Raw genomic sequence first — 22,709 nt, forward strand, 5'->3', positions numbered from 1 at the left:
CACGATTTGCCAAATGGGGAAAAAGAAAAGAAAAAAAAAACCCATCTCGTTGCGTGAGAGGCAGATGCCACCACTCCATCCCTCGTCGAATCGGGAAGATGCGGAGCTTCGAGACAAAACCGTTTGAGGCAGTTGGCGATCCCACTTGGCACATTTCTTCCGATGGAAATCGCGGCAACCCTGGCCTCTTTCCCCGTCCTCCCCCCCACAATCGACAATCCCAGCTCGCCGGAAAACAATCCCCCATTCAGTGGAAAGCCAAGCAAACCAATCATTAGTGATCTGTCACTCGGTTAAAACCGTGATTAGCGCCTTGTCGCGTTTTGCGCTTAATTCGCCTACCTGCTGCGACGCGTTGCCAGAATAGACACTGCTGTCACGTGGAACGCAGACGACTTTCTTTTTTTTATATTTTTTTCCCGTCTTGCAGCCATTGTTTCCCTTTCCCGCGCTTTGCTGGCTATTTACTACGACTTCCACTACTCTTCTTAGAGAAGAGTTGAGTATTACCGGCGGGAATAGTGTTTCAACCTGTTGGCTGCTGCTGATGCGTTCTTTGTTGTTTGTTCCGGCCGGCGCAGACGATAGTTTTTTTACTGCAGACGATCGGCGGAAAAGAAGAGGAGATCGGAGTTTTCTCTGAGTTATTTTTTTTATTTTGCTTTTTGGATTGTCGGACAATTTTTTTTTTCGGAAGTTGTCCGAGTTTTGTTTTTGACACCGACTTTTCCCGATTTCTTTCCGACAGAAGTGCCGCTAGAATGCTTTTAAAGGCGAAATGTTTTCTATCAATATTTATGGAACTTAATAGTTTGAGAGAAAAGAATTTATCGGTTTCAGATCGTCTTTATCAAGGGGAATCGAATTTAAATATTTTAACGCAAACTTAAAATATTGATTTTTTTATTATTTCAAATTAAACATTTTTTTTCATTTATTATTTTATTATTTATTATCTATTTATTAATAATTTTAGGAGTGGGACTTCAAAATTTTTTATACAATTCTGAACTGCGTTTTGAGAGACATAATCAACAAAAAACATTTTTTGAACAATATCTGAACTGTTCAAAACTTAACCGAACTTTTCTGCTGATTTGAAACTAAGCATATTGACTGCCAGTCTAATTCCATATAATTAGCAGATGATGACATTGACAATTGTTTAAACAATTCCTTTACTAGTGTTTATGACCTTGACTGTTTCTATAAGCGTGTGAATTTTCAAAGCAGTGCTCAAGAGAGGACTGAAGACTCGTATCTGGAAATTACTTTCGAGTGCAATCGAAATAGCGGAACTAATCCAAGATCCTTTCTGAAAAAGAGAAGAACACTACAATTTTGAAAATGGCGCAGATGTACGAATCCTATATGTACAAGGTAAGTTATCACATATTTTTTTTACCATATATTATAAATTCTGTTTTCACTTGCGCAGTGTTTCGCAACATAATTTTTTCAATATTCTTCATAATATTTGGCGAAAAGACACAGCACGCATGTGCAGGTATAGTTGTCTATCAAATGTTATATGCAAATCAGTTGACCTGCGACATCTATCGGAATAAAGTTTATCTTCTCTTTATCCTATGGTAAGCAATGCTGACGTGTCTTATCGATTATTTATGTACGAACCTTTATGCGAAGTTAAGTTGTGACGCAGCATCAACTGTCAGTTCTGGATTGGTTTTTGCTTTGTTAGAAATGATTGTAAACTTCTTTTACTCTGATGATTTAAGATAATATTTTGCTTGTAAAGGAATGCTATTCTATTTGCAGAGCTGGAAATTTGATTTGTTAATTAAAGTATTTAAAAATTAAAAATAAATTCTAAATATTTTATTAAACGTTATAAACTAATTAATAATGTCCCTAAAAATCCATTCTAAATGTATCAAAAAATAATTTCTTAAAAAAAAAGTGCTAAAATAGAATTATTTATCTTCCTGGTTATTTTTTCAAAATTCATTTTAAAAAAGTTTTAAGTCTGTATAATATAGTATAGATTTTATATTTATACAACTAAATTAAATAATTATATTTGATTTTAAAACTAAAAAATTATTCTTACGCATTTGTTCGTCATTTTAATTTTTGTACGTCTCTATAAAAAATATATATTCTGCTAAAAAAATTTCAAAGCAGTTTTTTGGTATCTGAAATATTGTATTTCCTAAACAAACAATTTGAAGCACAGCTTTTCCTCTTGGAAAGTATGCAGAAATCAGCGAAATTTTGTGCTCTGCAAAGGACTTGGAAATAGTTTTAAAACTCAAGAAAGAAGCCATAAATTACGACACACTTTCTTTTATTTTTGAAGTCAGCACAAAAGCAGATAAAGATGACAGACAGAACTTGCGGGTTGCTTATTCTAATCTAATAAGAACGTTAAAATAAAAAGAAAAAAAAAATCCTTTTTCATTTGGTGTTAAAAATTTTTATCTTATAATCGTTTGATTAAAAAAAATATACTGAATATTTTAATAAACGATATTTTAAAGGAATGAAAACGAGCAAATTAATTATTTTAATTTAGAAATTGCTGAGATTTTTTGTTTTGCATATTTTTTTAATGTACTTATTACATATAGTGCCTTTATGTGATGAGAAATAAGATGTATTCGTACTGGAAATTTTAAAAAAATTTTAATTTAAATTTTCCGCTTTTAATCTAAATTTATTCATTTTATTTCATTTTCATTTTTTTAGATTTGCTATCAAATCATTAACATTGCATTAATTAATGTTGTTAATTGAAGGATTTGAGAGCAAAATGCAAGTTGTTAATAGTTAAATAGAACATATTGAATTTTTATGAACAATGGTTACAGCATTTTTCTGCAAAATTATGGTACAAATACATGGCACTTTTTTTCCAAATATGTTTTTTGCCTCACTATGTTTTGCTCAACATTTTTCCTAGTATTAAATAATTATATTTTAAATATAGGTGAAAAATATTATAATAACTTATTATAATAAAATATGATATATGGAATTTTGAAAGGAAATTGTACGTAGTTAGCTTATATTTGTATTGCAAATCTTTGCATTTAGATACAATTTAATTATATATATTTAACAAAAGACTAGTAGACTGTACATGTTTTAAAATAAGTAGCAAAATATGTTATTTATATGGATTTATTACACATATGCATAAATATTAATTCATAAGTGTTCTCAAAAAAATTCTAACGAGTTAGTGGCCGATTTATCTATTTTTCGTATTTAAAATGGCATTAAGTAATAAAATACTGGAAATATATTTTAGATCATTAAAAAAAGAAAGATGAAAAATAAAAATAATAAATCATTTTGTATTTTTGAGTTTTTAGATATAATGTTTAGTTTCTATTTTATGCATTTTTTATTATTTAATATTATTTGCTTCTTTTGTGCATCAAAAATGTGGAAATCGATACAAATGAGTATAAGGAAATTTTAAAAAATAATTGAAAATCTGGAATTTTGAATATAATTTTTTTTGAACTCATTAATTTGAAACATTAATTTTTTAATTAAAATTTCTTTAAAGAAGGCTTCTATTCCTTTAATTAAAAATATAATAAATACCTAATATTTTTAATTTTTATAACATTATTCAAAATTAATTAAAAAATAAAAATATTAAGGATTTATATGTAAATTCCGTCTTAATATAGACAGTTTAAGACAATAATTTATTTTGTTCGGAATGTTAGATCTCAAGTAAATTATCATTTTGCAAAATTAGATCTAATGCTTTTGAAACATCTCCTTATTTTTATTTCTTTTCTGTCTTGTTCTTATCCGCTTATTTCTAAATATTTCCACTTAGATGCCCTAAAACTTTTTCCGTTCACGGTTCGATTCGTTTCTTTTTTTCGCCATTCCTGCCGGACCTTGATCCACAGGGATCCGACCGTGGCAGCATCTCCCAGATCCAGATTCGCATATCGTAAAAACTGTTTTTCCATCGATATCCAATGGCGATCGAACCGGAGTATCTGACAGTTATTGGAGTCGTTGTTTTCGCAATCTGTTCGAGAATCGACAGTTCTGGATCGTTTTCTAGGGAGTGAAAAAAATGAGCCCCCCCCTCCCTCGTCAGTCCCTCTGCTTTGTTTTTGTCTTCTCATTTAGGCTGTAAGATTTGGCGGAATTTGTTTTGGAGTTTTAAACTTTGATTTTAATCAGTTGTTACAACGATCTGTTTCTATTTGAGGTTTACTATTGTTACAAATCCTGTAGACTGATTGTATTTTGGCTTCTTGGAGCCAAGTTTGGCAACATTTTTGGCGATTTTGCCACAGATGGTAATATATTTGGAGACTTGGTCTCGAAATTTCAGTTCTCATTCAGAAAATTCTGTTAATGAGTAAGTGCGATACGTGATTATAGTTATTTTGATCGAATCGAAATTGCTTAACGTGGTGCCAAGAAGCTAAAATACGTTGATTTATAGAAATTTTAGCAATATCTTCGGCAAAAAGCCGCTTTTGGCAACCAGCTGTTCGCCCGCTATTATAATAATTTTAATTTCATCACGTCAGCAGACTTAGATAAATTGCATTTTATTGCAACAAAAGAAAAGTATATTTAAAAAAATATATTTGTATAACAAATAAGGAGAATTCTAAATGACTCACTATGCGATTAAAACGAGAAAAGAACTAATTGGCGATATTGGCCCAATTGTTGAGGTTGGAGACCTTCTTAAAATCTTATTTTGAGGTACACCTCTAAATGGGAGGTTGATGGGGGGGGGGAATAATAGATAATATATATGAGCTTTCATGTGAAATAAAAATTGACGAAGTTGGACTGGTAATTAAACCTGGGAGGTTAGGTCATGCCCCCCCCCCATAGGTGTTTTTGAGATTTTCTAGGAAATGGGGCTAGAAATAAGAGAAAAATAAGAGAGTGAACAGCTATTGATGGTATATCTAAAGGTCATAAGCTTTTCTAGGAAACTAAAATTTGCTGCTGAGTTGATATCTTGGTTTAAATATACAGATAATTAGGCAGTTTACTTTGATACAAATTTTCTTATTTTAATTAGAACGTATAGGTAATGACTAGGCGGTATTACATTTTTTTTCTTCTGTTAACTGTCCTTGGTAATAATTGCAGTTAATGGATTAGATTATTTCTAAATTATTTTTGTCCCGAACTGAAATGAAAGAATGTCTTGAGAATCTTTCACTACACAGAACTGTAAAATGTTCTATGATGCTAGTCCAATGCTAGCGTGTTTCATGTCAACGCCATCTTGTGGGTGATAGGAAGGTTAAGAAAGTTATTTTATATTAATCCATTTTGAAGCAACACAAGGAATACTTTGCGATGCATTAGCAACTTCGAATTAGAAATGCCCTGTTCTATTCTTGTACGAAATCTATGTTTGAACAAGATTTCTAATTTTAAACTGTGAGTAGATAACAAAACCGTCACCTGAGCCGTCTTCCCACTCCAAATTTAAACGCCTCACCAATCGGATGATCTTTTTCCCTCGATAGATTTAACATGTACCAAGTCCATAAATTGTGGATTTTTCGTGGAATCGAGACTTGAACCTCCTCCCCGACTACAGTGGTGTAGTGTTGATGCCCTGGCGTCACGCTTGGAGGACACCATTGAAACTAAAATATGTTGATAAGTGGATGAAAAAATTTAATAAAATCCTTGGGAATATTAATTTTTGTTAAATCATTGATAACAAAAAAAATCAATAATTCAAGACGCCTCTTATTCTTTCTACGCCACTGTTCTTCGAAACAAAGCAACCCTCTCCCATGAAACCCCAAACAGTACAAAACAACAAGTAGTTATATAGAAAGGAAGTCACGAGTATCATGATTCCATATACAGCATCTTGTTCGAATTATTTCCATATATCCTACAGATACGCATTCCTAAATAAATGATTCAGACTCAAAACTCAATTATCCTTTCGATTTTCTTTCAGAAAATGAGCTTTTATTCAGATTGATATGATATTTGTTTCAGTGATCACATTTTTCTGTCTGCTTTTACCTCAATTGCAGTAGAAAGATCATATTTATTTTTCTAGCTTTCGCAATTCTCTTTTTCAACGTCTCTCCTTTCTTAGTGCGCAAGATTCTTCTTTATGTTACCCTTACTGATATTTTTCGCATTCAATAGCAGTTTTTCTTACTTCATAACTTCATCGTAGATGAGTTAACGCTATTGTATCAAAGCTTTCATATTAAATGTTTCTTTTTTTAGCAATTACCTTTTGATGAGGTATTATTTATACTAGAATTTTTATTTGTTTTTAGTAATTATTATGTATCTATTTCTGTTATATCATTCCTTATTTTCTATTTATATTGCATGTTATTTATTTGGTTCTTTGTTACTTATTTAATCAACAATATTATTAATATCACTATGCCCTATGACATTTTCTGATACGTTATTACTTGATTTGTTTCATATATTTATAATACTGTTTATACATTGCTTCTTTTTTCATATTGTTTCCTTAATCATTATTTTTGCTTTTTCATGAACAAAATAACACACAAAAGACAAAGTATTATAATCGTCAGAAAATTCTATAATCTGTCCCAAATTCCACGTTGTTTTTTAAAGAAATGTTATTTCACTCCCTTTTTTCTTATTCAAATTGAGAAAAAAATAAACATAATGTTATTTCCATAGCATTCAACAATGAAAGAAAATCACACGATTAAATAATTCGTGAAAGAATCAAAGGTTTTTGAATTTCATTGCAACAATGATATCTTTTATTGAAAATAATACATAATTTTTTTTTATCTGAAGCTCAGAGCTTTTAAACATTTACACAACTAAATTTGAATAGTTAAAAAGGCAATATTTTAAATTTTTAAATGGTGTAAAAGTCATTAGTGGTAAAAGATTACGTACAATAATATTTCCGACAGTTTTCATAGAAAAATTTCTAAACCTTGCTTAATTCAGTTAGTTAAAATTCTTAGTTCAAAAAAATCACTCGGAGGTGCACACTTCTATTCTCCAAAACTATCTTTGCCAAATTTGGTACTTCTAATGTTTTCTAGCTCTTATAGTGCTTCAAAAAATAGACATATGCAAATGCATTCTCTTTAAGTTAGTAAAGATGGTCTCTATGTATCTTCAAAATATATCAAAAAATATATTTTATATATTTTTATTGATATGTTCTTCTGAATTTGATAATTTTTATAACTAGACGAATGAGAACTTAAAGAAGCATTCTATAAGAAAAAGATAAACAGTGATATGTTAAAACGCAAAAAAAAAAAAAAAAAAAAAAAAAAAAAAACTAAATTTGTAGTATTAATTTGGCATGTGTGTCTATAAAATATTCCATCTTTTGGAGAACCAAACGACTCTGAAATGATGAAACTAACACTTAATTGAGCTTTTTACTTTTCTAAGTTAAATATCACATCAACATAATTTGACATAAGGCAACGTTAAATATATTAGATAATAATTAGCATATATCACATTTCTGCATTGGAATCTGCGATCGAACTTGCGATATGATCAAATACTGAATTTCATGTTATTTCATAATTTAATGTAATTAATTATATAATCAGGAGATACTTTTGTCACGATGGATCATAAAATATTCTTTATTTTTCTTTTTAAACTATAAAATCACAAAACTAATTTGGTTAGAAAAAAAATCCATTAGAGAATTCCAAACTAATTTTGTTTTAGGATTCTTTTTTATCGACAAAATGTTGAAATTCTTTCTTTTTCGTTCGCATTTTATTCCTTAAAAAAAAGAAGAAAAAACTTTAATATCTCTGCCTGCAGAAAAATAAGATGAAATACTGTTGTTGAGATTTAATTCAACTATATTCCCTGTCATACGCAGAGGCTCTTGGATCCGGGATAAAATTCCCTAATATTCCCCAATGGGGAAAAGATGCCGAGACCAAGGGAGGGATTTATTGTTTTTTATAGCTTTGAGAAAATCTTGACAATAAAAATGGATGGGAAAGAAACTGTATTCTTTTCTTTTAAAAAAAATTTATAAGCTTTTTTTTTTCTCTATTTCTTTTTTGTATCAAAATATATTTTTGGTGTTGGTAGGTGGTTGAATTTCACAACGGATTTAAAGAAATCACTGGATACTTTGGCATAAAGAGATAATAAGTATTGAAATAAGAATTTATATTTTTGCACTGGCAACAGTATATTTCGGTTGGATGACATCTTTAGCTGTAACGTCACTAATAACTTTGCTTGTATTAAATTTATATTTTCTCTATTTAAATCTCACTGTATTTCGAACTTAAGCTCAAATGCTCTTTTCCTCTCATATATACTGTTTCTAGTAAACATCTTTTAGAATATTCTGCTAGCGTAGGTGTGAAAAACTGTATAGTACATAAAATAATTCCTAAATGTTTTTATTGAAATGTTATCAGATAAATACAATTCTATTTTATTATATTTATCTGTGATTGTATGCAAACTTTTTTTTTTAAGTTTTCGAATTTAAGATTAGAAAGGTTTCTTCAGTGTTGACGGATATTAAGTTATTTTTGACATATGTTTTTTGTAATAAAAAGGAAAAAGTAAGGATAAATTTGCATTTTTAAAGAGCACCAATTTCTTTCAATTCTTTTTCGTTGTATCCGATTTTTTTTTGTTATTGCTATTATAAGAAATAAAGCTCATTTACTTTAGATAAATAATTAAAAAAAAACATCATAAAGTATGTATTGTATACATATTTATTTTTAGTTCAACGCCATTAAAAGTAACCCTTTCTTTCATTCTCCTTTTCTCCCATTTTTTTTAATTCCTAATTAATCCCACTTAATTCTCCTTTTCTCCCATTTTTTTAATTCCTAATTAATCCCACTTAATTCTACTTTATTTAACAAAATCACTTTATTCATTGTATTTATTGTTTGGACATAGCAAATAGTATTTGAACGCCATCGCAAGTTATGCATTCTTTACTCTATTCTTTATTTAATTACTCCCTTTATTTAATTCCTAATTTATCCTACTGTATTCTTCTTCATTAAACAAAATCACCTTATTCGTTGCTTTAAGACCTAGAAAATATTATTTGAACGCTATAAAAATTTATCCCATCTCTTCTCTATTCTTCCTTATTTCTTCCTTTGCTTATTTCTCAATTAATTCTCCTTTATTTAAGAAAATAACCTATTCATTGTATTAGCAAATATTATTTAAACGTCATCAAAAATTTATCGATTCTCTTCTCTATTCTTTTTCATTCCTCTCTTTATTGAATTCCTAATTAATCCTACTTAATATCTTTTATTTAACAAAATCACCTTATTCATTGTAGTTATGATCTGGCAAATATTATTTGAACGTTCTCGCTATTTATCCATTCTCTTCTCTATTCTTCTTTATTTAATTACTCCCTTTATTTAATTCCTAATTAATCCTACTTTATTCTCATTTACTTAACAAAATTTTATTCATTGTATTTGTAATTTAGCAAATATAATTTGAATGCCATCAAAATTTAAACACGTTTTTTTTTCTGTTCTTCTTCATTCCTCCCTTTATTTAATTCCTAATTAATCCTACTTTATTCTCCTTTATTTAATAAAAATAAGCTAATTAAGCGTACTGTTTGTGATAGTAAATGTAGTTTGAATGCCAGCAAATTATATTCCTTCTTTATTCCTCGTTTTATTCAATTCCTAATTAATCCTACATAATTCTCCTTTATGTAATAAAAGCATTTTATTCAATGTATTTTTTTAAGCACACATCTCTATTACAAATAAAATATTCAGTCTTGAATTATATGCCATTAAATTGCACATTTTGGTATGGCAATTCGGCTTAACAAAATGATGTAATGGTGTACTCCATGTAGTGAGACTACCCATCATCAAGTTTGTTTGACCCATAATCGAGAATACACTTAAATCAACTTCCTCTTTTTTGGCAATCAGATCATCAACACACCAAACTATTGTCCAATTACCCCATATACCTGTGTAAAAGTTGCTTTCCAGCATGGAGTTCTCGCACTGCTGGAAGAATCTAAAACTTAGACTTAGAAGACAGAAATCAAAGTGTGCAGCTTTTGATGTAACTGGATTCTTTTGCCTTTAAAATTAATTTCCTTAATGATAATTAACCCAGCATTTTTCTTATTTTTCAAAATTGCATTTGATCCCCAGCTTCATACTGAGAAAGTAAAGTTAAAGCGTTTGTTGATCAAATTATAATTTACATTAATGAAATTTTTCATTGTCCTTTGAAAGTTTAGAATTCAGTTCAAAAATACAATGTCACACATGTATTTTATAACTTGTCCTTCCTATAGTTCCATATCCAATTAGATGAATAATGTTTAAAAGAGCCAATCAAGGAATTTAGTTTAGACATTGACTTTCGTTGAACTTCATGCATCGACCAACAATGACACTGATAAATTAATATTTCTTTTAATGAAATTTCTTAAATTAGAATTTAGGTATTTGACTCAAAAAAATACAGAAGGTAAAATATAATTAGATATCTCAAGCTTTCTAATTCTTTTTTAGACTTTTTTAAAAATATTTTTTATGCTCATATAACTATTTTAAACCATGCATGAAATTCATAAGATGCTTTATTTATTTTATTCATTGGCTAAATTGAATGACTAATTGAATGAATTGGATGACATCAATCTTTCTAATTCTGTAAATGTTGCTTTCCAGTTAGGATAAGTATCATTGCCGAAAAGATGTAGGGTTTTAAGAGAGGATTAACGATTTCTAGTTCTTTTTGCAAATTCTTTTTATCAATTATGATTGCAATCGCAATTCTTTTAGTCCTCTTATTATCCTATATAATTTCTAAAAGTACAATTTCTAAAATTTAAAAAAAAAGGAAATTATGAATGAAACAATTAGATGAATAAAGCTTTTTAATTCTCTATTTTTTTAATTATTATTTATGTTTACCGAGTTACAACTATTTTAAATTCCACACGAATTTATCGATAACTTTATTACATTAACCCTTAATTTAATGCTTCTAGAATAAAACAGAACCGAAGTAATTTTCAATAAAAACGTACCAATGCACATTATTATATTACTCTCCTAGCTAAGTTTAAAATGTAAAATAAAAGATTGAGAAATCTAACGCTGCATTTATTAGATCTCTCTTACAGTCCAACATTTTCAGCAGGACAAAGAATTGTTAAAGGAAAAAAAAAATCAATGACCTTGCAGATATCAATGACATTGAGTTGATGAGAACAAATTACTGTTCATATTTATTACCATCTTTGGAGACCCCTACTGATTATCCGGGAACTTTCGCTTTTGTTAATTAAAATTAAATCTCTTATGCATAACGTCAGGTTAGTTTTAAAATAAAGTATAAAAATTAAATTTAAATAATTAAATTAAGATTATAATTAATATTAATTAAAAAATAAAATTAATTAATTAAATTAAAATTAGAAAATAAGTATGAGTGAGAAAATTATGGCAGGCATTAAAGTCATGTTTTAATAGATTTATATTTATTCTGTTTATTGAGTATGTTAACATCGCTAAAGGAGTCGAATCCAAAGATATCTCATTGCCATTAAAAATGTAACTCTCTGGATAATCCATTTTCTAATTGCCATTTGCTTTCTTGCGATAATGAAACTTCACTATCTGACTCTCGAGTAAACTGCTCATATAATTAGCCAATTCCTTCTTCCTTAGCTTTCAGCAATGAAAAAAAAATGTAATTAAATAATTGATGAAAAAAATGAAAACATTTTGAATTTTATTGCTTTTATGAACGCTTTTGTTAAAGTTATACGAGAAAAGAGTTGGCCAAAATTTTTAAAAAAATGCATTAAAAACTAAATTTATCTTATTAGTAAAAGAAATTTAAATAATTTAATTCTCATTTTTAAATCTTAATATGATCTGAAAGCCTATCTTTTGTAAAATAATACTTTCAGAGTTTGTCACGGAAAAAGAGCGAAATTTCATTTAATTTTTAATTATTTTTCTAAAGATCTCTGTGTGATGTGTGAGATATACGAGATAAATATAAATAAAAGCATCCTGTGATTATGTCTTCCCACCAGTGGTAACTTGACCATAAGAGCGACAGAGCTGCAGCATCTCCTGAAATTGGTTTTTAAAATTTCTTTCTTTATTAAAAATCTTATTTGTTTCCTTTTCTACTCTGAGAGTTTTATACTGTTCATTTACTTTTTTTTCTGAGATTCGGTGATTAATGAAAAGAAGAAAATGACATTAAAAATGTGAAAATGAGAAGAAATGAGTCAATAAATAATCAAAAATGACTACACCGCGCAACATTGAAATGACCGGAAAATCTGAATGACCAGAACGTCGCGATAGAGTAGGCGGGGAATATGATTGATCTTAAGACATCACCGGCCACGATGCAATTCCTCCCACAGGAGTCACGTACCATCATCGGAAAGGGTAGCCGATCCCATGCCATTTCTGTATTCATCAAGGTGGAGTGAACTACTCACCCCCATGTCTGAAGTGAAGAAACACACACATGTTGATTCTTTTACACACATGGTAAAAGAATCAACACGTAAAAGAAACACAGTCTGGCTTGGTTAAGGACTAGCTCATGAAAACCCGCTGAACACTCAACCGATTTATTGGAGAGGAAAGACTTTTGAAATGCCACAAATTTCATATCTGGTTTTGAAACTAAAAAATGTCGGTTATCTACAAGTAAACTAGCCCCAGTTTTTTTTTTTTTTAAATTATGATATCTAGATAGATATTTTTGCAATACTACTGATTTTTGAGATGACGGACTGTCACTATTTCCCATCTTCGAAAATATAACTGTACGAAAGGCATATTATAAGGAAAACGATCTTCTTCTTTCAGTGTTAATTAATTTTTCATCAGACAAAATTTTCATCTGCCAGATTTCATCTTATCAGCTTATTGTGGGTTTTATGTGCATTTATCGTTTATTAACTGATAAAAGACAGACCAACAGACTCGGAAAAATAATATTTTCATCCTCAGGATAAACAAATATGATCGGAATCTCGATATCAATTTTATTTTTAAGATTTTTAAATGTTCTCTTTCCTTACTGTGCATTCAAGAAAATAAAAACAATCCTAAGTGAAATATTTACACAGACGATTTTAATTCCACATAGCTGCTTTCCCAAAGCCACATTCCCAATGTTATCCCAATAGTTTCCATGACAGAGAAGAAACATCACCCCCCCCTTCCTCTCACATGACAATTCCTTTCCATTCTGCATTCAAAATGTATGTAAGGTTCATAAAATGTCCCATAAAATCGTACTTTTCCTTCATTTTTCTGATCCACCCTCTTAGAGTATGAACCGTGTATCTTCCAAAAGTAGAGAGGGGGCGGAGCACCATTTTTCCGCGGGGGGAGGAGAGCTAAAATGAAATAAATCCAAAAATCGTCGGGCAAAAGATGACAGAAAAATGACTGATAGCCCACGACTGCAAAGTCATTTGACAATCCCCTCCCTCCCCAACCCTTTTCATGATTTTTTTTTCTTTCCTCCCCCCCCTTTTTTTTTATTCGCTGCGTTCGATCGGGTCGACGCCATTTACGAATGGGAGTAGATGTAGCGTCGACGAATTTTCCGAGAGGATTTGTTGCAACATTTTCTTTGAAAAGAGATGGAAATCCGACATGGAATATATCCATAATAGAATGCGAGCGATTTCTGTAGCAGGAGAAAATAGGTCTTTGAAAGGGTCTGGGAGGTTTTGATTTGCCTGGCCTTGAGTTCTCCGCTACTGTCCGGCTTTTGTCCGTTGATGTTTACCCGGGTTATTTCGGACACAGTGAGCAGGTTTATGAATATTCCACCATGAAAATTGTGCCCAAGATTTGTTTTAATTTTTTACATATTGAATGTCAGGATTCCGGTAGTCCTATGATCTGAATGGAAATGACACTGTATTAGAGGTCCATTCAAAAACTGCTTTTAATCGAAAAATATTTAGCAATTAAAAATGTTCAGGATTAAATTGCATTTTAATAATAATGCTCTCTGCACCAGATATTAAAGAATGTAATAGTTATGCAGTAGATTATACTTTTTTATCTCTACTAATAATATAGAAGTGTGTGTGTGCGTGTGCGCGCGCTCGTTCGTTCGTCCGTTCGTTCTACTGACTAGATCGCTTGACCTGTAGCTACCACATATGGCAAACATATATCTTGACGAGTGGGACTCTGCAACTCGGAGAGATTGTTTTGAACTTTTAATTAACATTTAAATTAATTAAAAACTAAATTTAATTTTTGTACTTTCCAACGACAACTTCCATAAATGCAATTGTACGAAACGTTTTTACACTACTTTAAAATTTAAAAATAATAGCCTTTTTTAAGGATACCAATTTACCGCCATGTAATTTTTAGCATCCCTTTTAATATTTTTTTCTTGATTCTCAATAATAGATTTTGAGACAAAAAATTTTTTAAACCATTTCCATCATTTTATTGAAAATTTAATCGAATGATTTTCTTCCATTTTTGAAAGTTAAATTATCGATTAATTGTCTATGCAGTTCATATAAGGTATTAGAAAATTAAATAATATTGTCACAAAAGACAACGAGCAATTTGAAATAGAGTACCTTGATACATAATTTTTTATAGCACTACGATGTCTTGGAACTCGAGTCCTTGAGGAAAGTTCATGTAACACTATAGATAAAGCCAGTCTAAATAAATTTTAATAAAGCAGTTTTAATGCCTATCACAATTTGATTAAAAATATTTTTAGTGGATTATAAAAGTCAGTCAACTTATGCTGTCAAGTCCAGCTGGCCCCCAAAGATGGCTAATAGATAATAAATGTTAAAAAAATATTTATTAAATGATTATTAATTATATTCCTAATTTCTGCTTACTTATAAGCAAGAAATATTTTTTAGAGTGCTGACTCAATGCAACAAATTTCTTTGATTAGATTTGGAATTTAGTTTTAAAATGTGAAAAACTGCTATCAACTAGTCTAGATTATAACAATATATGAAGTATGACCATTTAAGAATCATGCATACTCTTGCCTTCGCTTTTGACTATATACAATTGTCCATCGCCATTTGTAACGATGGGTTGAGCTAAAAATATCATCACTCTTTTGGTCTGCTTCAGTATCGAATGCGAAATCATCTGGTAGATTACTATTTTGACCTCTACCAACTGAGATAGAATAAAAAGTAATAATAAGATAGAAATCTTCATATTTTCTTTACATTTTTCATGTTGTATTGTAGCAAAGACTTTTAAGCTGAGGTCTGCAATCTTTATTATTTTATATTTAAAACGATTTTAATGGTTAGTTTTGAGTGTCCTTAAAAATTACTGATTGAAAAAAAATCCCAACTCAAGAAAATGGAACTTTTATATTCATTTTCATCTAAATATATAACAAATAATAATTTATTATTTCTTAAGCACTCTGCCAATATGCATGAGATTCTTTACTGCAACTTTCGCTAGTTAATCTGTGACAATCGTATCCAAGATATTGTTAACAAGATAATAGGACGTCTAGACGGGTACGTCTTTTAGTCGTATGTTTTTTTTTCTATTTTAAGACTAAAACATATGTAGAATAACCTGCAATCGAATTTCCGAACTCAATAAAATGGATATTTCCCAGAACAAATCTTAGCCGTTCGAGTAAAATGATTTCCCTCAAAATTGAGCAACTATTTCCTTGTTTGTCTAGCATTCCTTTAAACTGCTTTGAATATTTTCACTGGTTCCCAAATTGGTAAAATCTGGCGCCAGAATTCCTTTGTTCGGCGCCATTTTGTTTTTCTTTGCGAAGCGTTTTAGCAGTTTCAGTCGTCCTCCGCAACAAGGTGTTTCGCGAACTGTTTCTTTATCTGCAAAAATCCGCTCCTAAGACATGTTTGCATCGCATTATTTTCCCTTCAGTAAAAAGTGATTTAGGGATTATTGCATCGAAATCCCTTAACGTTTTTCTCATCTTTTAAATTACCAGTCCTTTTGCATGACGGTGTTTCCGCCCGGCTTAAATTCTTTGTTGGAGTAAGTCTTTGCAACAGTGTGTGTGTATTCTTCCGAGAATGGGACGCGCCTTATTTTCATATAAGGAAACAAGGTTCAATTCTTCCACGGCTTATAGGTACGCTTAGTATAATTTTTTTTTCCTAAGCCGAGAAAAGTTAGGTAATAATCCAATTTATAAATTTCAATTATTACAAACAAAACAAAAGGACTAAAAGAAACAGTGCAAATCTTTTATGGCTTATAGGCACGCTTATCTTCATTTTATTTTTCTTCCTGAACCGGTAAAAAATTTGGTAATAATTCAATTTATCGTTTATAATATCAAATTTATGTGGGAAAAGCTGAAAGACAAAAAAAAATCTTTAATTATTTAGATAGAACTGAAGGACTGAATCCTATCGATTTAAAAATCTGGAATTATTTTTCAGTAAACAAAATATTTTTTAATTCATATCTTTATTTAAATATTTCAAATGCTGAAAAAATGATTTAGAAAAGTTGTTGCAGAAACAATTCATTGAATCTATTTTCTCATTTATATCGCATCTTACTGAACTGTAGACTGTGCATCCAGAGTCAGCTGAAAAGAATTAAACTGTAGACCGATACCGTTGTACAGATACAAAAATGCTGTTTGTAAAACTCGGTTCAGATTTTTCAATGAAATATTTCATATTTAATTGAACTGGAAACTGTTTGATTGAACTGGATTCTTGGAAACTGTTTAATTGAACTGTAGGTTGTTTCTATCTTGAGGTCAAACATTAATCTTTTTACACCACAAACATTCAATGGGTGTAGAAATACCGGTTAAAAACCTCGGCTCAGATTTTTCATCGAAATATATATAATTTTATATTTAAATGGATTCTCAAGTTTATAGTGGTAGTTATAAAACATTGAAGAAATTAAAATTATTTCCAAACTTTCAATTGGTCTTATTATAAACTTATTCTGAAATAAATTACGGATTGTTTCATTATTAATGTGTTATCTGTTTATGTGTACATGAATTCTCGATTGTTTTTAGAAATTCTATAAAAGACTATACAATCTCATGTTTCCCTTTTGGAACTACTGTTCCTTCTGAAGTTTTATGAAAATCTTTAAACTCTAGATATTATACTAAGACAATTTTAAATACCCTCTTAAAATGTGGTTTTTTTAGAAGAAACAAGAAAGAACTACCCTCTTTTATATCATATATATTCAAAATTTCCGGTACAAAGAATTTTTAAAAAATGAATCAAAATGGATCTGTTCTCTTTCTATCACCCGTGGTATTGTAAATTTGTGATGTTTCATTAACAAGAACAATATATTACACATGAACCGATAAAATAGAGAGTATAAATATCAAGATGATAATAAAAGATACCACAAATTAGCTACTAGAGGAGATTAGATATCTAATGATGGATCAATACAACATAATTATAATTAATAAGCAGTTGTAAAAGATCTGTTGGTTGAGCCTATGTACCAACAATAAGCAACAGGTTAAATATTTTTTTTGTAATTTCTGACATCGCTTTGAAATAAAGATGTTAACAAGAAAATTCTTCCTGTTAACATCATAACAACTAATAAGCAGATGGAACAATTAACATTCAACTTAAAATCAGATGGAAAATATCTCTTGATACAACATTCTGTAAAAAAAAAGTTAAATACTGTTTTTATAATAATTGCCATTGATAAAGAATGAAGATATTAACAAGAAAACTCATTTCAATTTGCAATGTGTTTATGAGAAATTATTGCCTGAAGATTTACAAACAATTGAAAACGATTTCTTGGTATAGCATATATAGTAGCATTAGACAAAACATTAAATATTGTTTTTATAATAATCGCAATCGAAGTAAAGTGTTAACTAAAAAATGAATTTCTGTTAACAATGAGTTAATGAGAACGTGGTTCATATTCAGCAACATTTCATTCTATTTCCTCTCTATTGGTGTGTAAAGACTGGATCGTGGTATACATTTAATAAAGATGTTAAATTCTAATCAAAACAATCTGAAAAACCAAACTTTCACATCAGAAGGATTAAGTTCAGAAAATTTTAAAAATCTGATAACAAAATATATTTAGAATCTTGAGAACAAATGTAACTGTAAAACCTGTATTCAATAATTATTCACATGAAGAAAAATCTACCCATAACACTTTGATAATTCATTTGAAAACAAAAAGACGCCATATAATCTTTACTTAGATGTATCAAGCTGGAATTTTTTTTTAAAAATCGATGATTTAAGGACTTTTCATTTAAGTAACATACTTAGTATTTTAACAAAATAGTTCGGATTATTGAATTCGAAATTTTCTTACTGTCTCAAAGAGTGTGAACTTTAAAAGGTACAATTTTTTAATGTAAAAGTCGATTGATATACAATTTAAGATATTCAGTTGTATTTAAGATACAAAATAACAAACACATTGTTCTAATATATTTCACAGTTACAGTATATTTACATAATAGGAAACTACGTGTCCTACGATATTACTTTTTTTACAGTGGATTTAAGATATTATAAAGACATCAATAAAACTAATATTTTACTTGTCATTTGATTAAATACGATGAACAAGACATTCTTCATTTCTTTTATGTATTTTCCAAAAATCTAACACACTTTAATACCATACTTGTAAGGAAATGTAATTCTGGAATTAATCGGAAATTATAAACATACTTTTAAGATTACCTCTTTACAACCTTGTTCCATATTCTAGCCTTAAATAAAAAAAATAAAAAAAGTGGACATTTTATCTTTTAACTAAACAAGATGAACAGGACATTATAAAAGAAAACTAATTTAAACAGATGTTCCGAAATAATTCATTTACTTAATATTTTTATCAAAAACCCGAGCAGACTATTATCTTTTGCTGTAAAAGACTCCCCCCTCCACCCCTTGAATCGTCCATCCTATTAAATGGACCAACACCGTTTACTTTTCAGTTCATGTCCCACCTCACAATGAGAAGCTAATTCCTATTAAAGTGGGCTTGAAGTAGTTATAATATTAAGCTAACAATATCGGCGGTCGTGACGATTTCATTGGCTTTTTATTCTCACGTGACCCGCCGCAATTACGGCTGTCTTCGGAGCTTTCTAACGACACATTAATAACAGGATCTGACCGTAACGTTTTTTTATTAAAGGAATTAAGAAAATGGCGTCGAATCGCAATCGCGTTGACCCCTCGCGAGACCTCTTTTCATTAGATATTAAAACCACTGGTTATGAGAAAAAGGGAGGACATTCATCATGTTTGACGTGTCTTATCATCATGTGGACATGAAGGATCTGGGGCTGGTGCGGGTTGAGGAGGGGTCGTCTCCTCATTGCGGTAGGGTCTTGCTTAAAGGTGGGGGTGGGGAAGGAATCGAAAACTACGCGTTTGATGCGTAATTCTTGGCTTATTTCATTACTAGCCGCATTTGATGACCAGTTTATTTGGAAGCAATATCAGTAACTCTTAATGTCAATGCATTATAATCTGTTATTCATGATTTAAAAAAAGTCATCAAATTGGGAATGTCATTGGGAAAAGAAATTGGGAAAAAATTAATCCAGCAACAAATTGGAACCGTGCTCTTTTGGGCTATGAGTTTTGGAGAAAATCATAGCCCAAAGTCTATTTTTTATTTAAAATAAAGTGCAATCATTATTTTACTAAATATGGTTGATAAAATGAAATATTGAATAAAGATTTAGTCATCTTAATTTCTTTACTAGCACATTTCTTGATTCTACAATGCAAAATGTTAATATTGAAATCACCGATAATCTGTATAATGGATTGCAAAGCTTTATTCTAAAACAGCACAGATGGCATAATATAGTCGAAGCGTAGACTAAAACATCTCTTGGAGAAATCTACAATCAAATATGCCGTAAATTTTATTAAATATTAGCGACATTACAGTAACAGACAGAATGCAGTTAGAGATCTAGCTCTGCATTTTAAACTCCAAACAGAGAATCGATGTTAATGTAAGCACATCCACTTATATAGTTTCATTGAACGAATATAGAATTTTCTTGATGGAACTTCAGATCTCAACTCTTAATAGAAAAATCGTCATAATTCTTATATTTTCTAGACATTTAATAGGTCGCCAAATTCTTTATGCCAAAATCTCTTTTTCTTATTATGAGACTAACTGCGGATCAATTCTTTGCATCATTTACAGCATTTTTACTAACTGCGAGATGCCTCTAACAATTAACAGTAGATTCCCTGTGAACTTGTTAATAACACAATCGTATTTGTTTCGCTCTTTCTCATGGTGTTCTTTAATCAAGTATTTCAGTAAATGAAACATTTACTAAAGCATCCATAACAATGTTAATGAATACTACGAAATTATCGACATTTTTTCTTTGACAAAAATTTTAATGGAGTTTGGATTACAATTCGAAACCAAAAAACGTAATTTTCTGTTATAACATATATTGATTATATTTGCATTTCTAATATGGATGAAGACATTCAAAAGTTTGGGAATGTTTGACTGTACATTTTGATATCAGTCATTTCTTTAAATAGACTTGCAAAATATTTCATAATTATGAAAACTATATACTTCTTTCAAGTTCTTTAGTATTAAAATATGAATATACCATATTAAAAATGAATAATTTTGCGAAAAGTTTCGGAAAATATTTTTTTCCATCTATCATTTGTATCTTCTAATCTTTTGATGAGACATATATATTTGAGTGTTTGGATAAATTATAACAAAAGTATGATTTGAAAACTTTCACCCTTCTGAAAAGTTTCACAAACCCCCAAAATTTGAAGGATACTAATCTATATAACAGAACTGAAGTCAAAATTTTTCCTCTTGTGGAAAACTATGAATCATTTTTCAAATTGACGGCTAAGAAATATAGTGAAAATTGTGATGAACGAAAAACTTTGTGGAACCTACCGTTTATAGTGAATCGATTAATGTGCTAAAAGATGCAATTTTGAATTTTTTTTTCCTGCAATGTTTTTTGATTACGTACTGCTCACTTCCTCCTTGGCTCTTTATTACTAATTATAAATATTAAATCATGACACAGATTTATTTATTATTATAATTTTAAATGGAAATGGTCTCCCCAAAACATTCTCGCATACTTCTTTCTGCCAGAGAACGCCTTGCATGGCATTGGTGTACAACAGTTTCGAAATATTAATCTTTGGCGTGAAAGCATTTTTACTAACTATCGTGTTTTCTTCCTCGAGTTTTATGGCGATTAATTACTGACATGTCTTTAACAGTAGCCGAAAATAGAATTTGCGCTTTAGACATGTTTTTTTCAATCGATTGGAACAAAGGTTTGACACAAAATACCAAAGATTTTACCGATACCAGATTTCAATTGTCTAACTCAAAGCGTTTTTAAGTTATCTTTTTCATGGAAAGGTGGACAGGCGGACATTTTTCAAAAATCATGGAGGAATCATTTTTCGAATTCATGGAGGACTAAAACGTGGAGATTCATCAAAAGTTTCGAGTTCGATTTTTTTGAGAAAGTAAAAAATGAACTAAGCAAAATTTATTATTTATATTTGAATGAAACAGCAAAAATAAATGGAAATAACATTTTTGGCAAAAACAGTGAACAAATTTTATATGAAAATAAATTTGTTTTTTTTTCTAATTAAAATTTAATTACCAGTTCGATTAATTTGAAAAATATTTATTTTCCAAACAGTTTGTCAAAACTTTTGGTAGTTGTTCTAGTTCTGATTTTACCAATTTGTGTTTAGCTAATCTATTCTGACACAGTTATATTGCTTTTAGATAGTCTTTCTGTCTGATTTTCAGGGAAAGTGACACATATTAGCATTTTCGCTAGTAATTAACCAAAAAACATCTTCTATCTAAGTGTAGTGAGTAATTCGTTTATAAAGCGCACATCAGTTTACCAGTTTTTGAATAATAGCGGTCATAGATATAACCATACCATCGAACGAACCTTTAACTTTCCTCGGGTTCAGATTCTTTTTTATCTCGCCTGCTGTTCTTTACTCATATAGAGTAAATTTTCGAGTATATTCTTTTAATAATCTGGATTTGGAATGAATCTAATAATTGGTATATATGTTTATGTTAGTTTATCTTTGTTTAATTGAATACTAACTCAAATAAGAAAAGAAGCAGGATAAATGAATTTTGGTGTGTTATCTTCATACCCAAGTTGTAGAGTTGCGATAATGTTTACGCCTTAGTCCACGTGAAAGGGCTCAAAATGTTGGATTCTCCTCTCTGTACTACGAAGATAAATACAAAACGTGTCATAGTATGTAAATATATAAGAAATTCAAATGGTTAATAAATGGAGAATGATTTTAAAAGTTGGATTCTCGTCTCTATGCAATTAAGGAAAAATACAAAACTTATTATAGTATGCAAATATGCGAAAAATTCAAATGATTAATCTAGGTGAAAATATTTAAAAAGTTGGATTCTCGTCTCTGTGAAATGAGAATAAATACAAACAGTCTCATAGTATGTAAATATATGAGAAATTCAAATGATTAAACAAGGAGAAAGATGCAAAAAGTTGGATTCTCATATCTATACTACGAGGATAAATACAAAACCTGTCATAGTATGCAAATACACAAGAAATTCAAATGATTAATCAACGAGAAATGATTC

The 22,709-nt window shown here is 29.8% G+C and overlaps 1 protein-coding gene across 1 annotated transcript in view; it reads left to right on the forward strand.

Annotated features, from left to right (window-relative positions):
- Window positions 1-283: 283 nt before the first annotated feature.
- LOC129965823 (TOX high mobility group box family member 3-like) overlaps window positions 284-22,709 on the forward strand; it is a 269,775-nt gene continuing 247,349 nt past the window's right edge. The window contains exon 1 of the mRNA XM_056080034.1: window positions 284-1,380. Coding sequence (XP_055936009.1) covers window positions 1,348-1,380 — 33 coding nt within the window. The 5' untranslated portion in view covers window positions 284-1,347. The remainder of the gene's footprint in view (window positions 1,381-22,709) is intronic.

Source organism: Argiope bruennichi, chromosome 4 (genome assembly GCF_947563725.1).
Source record: "Argiope bruennichi chromosome 4, qqArgBrue1.1, whole genome shotgun sequence".
NCBI lineage: Eukaryota > Metazoa > Arthropoda > Arachnida > Araneae > Araneidae > Argiope > Argiope bruennichi.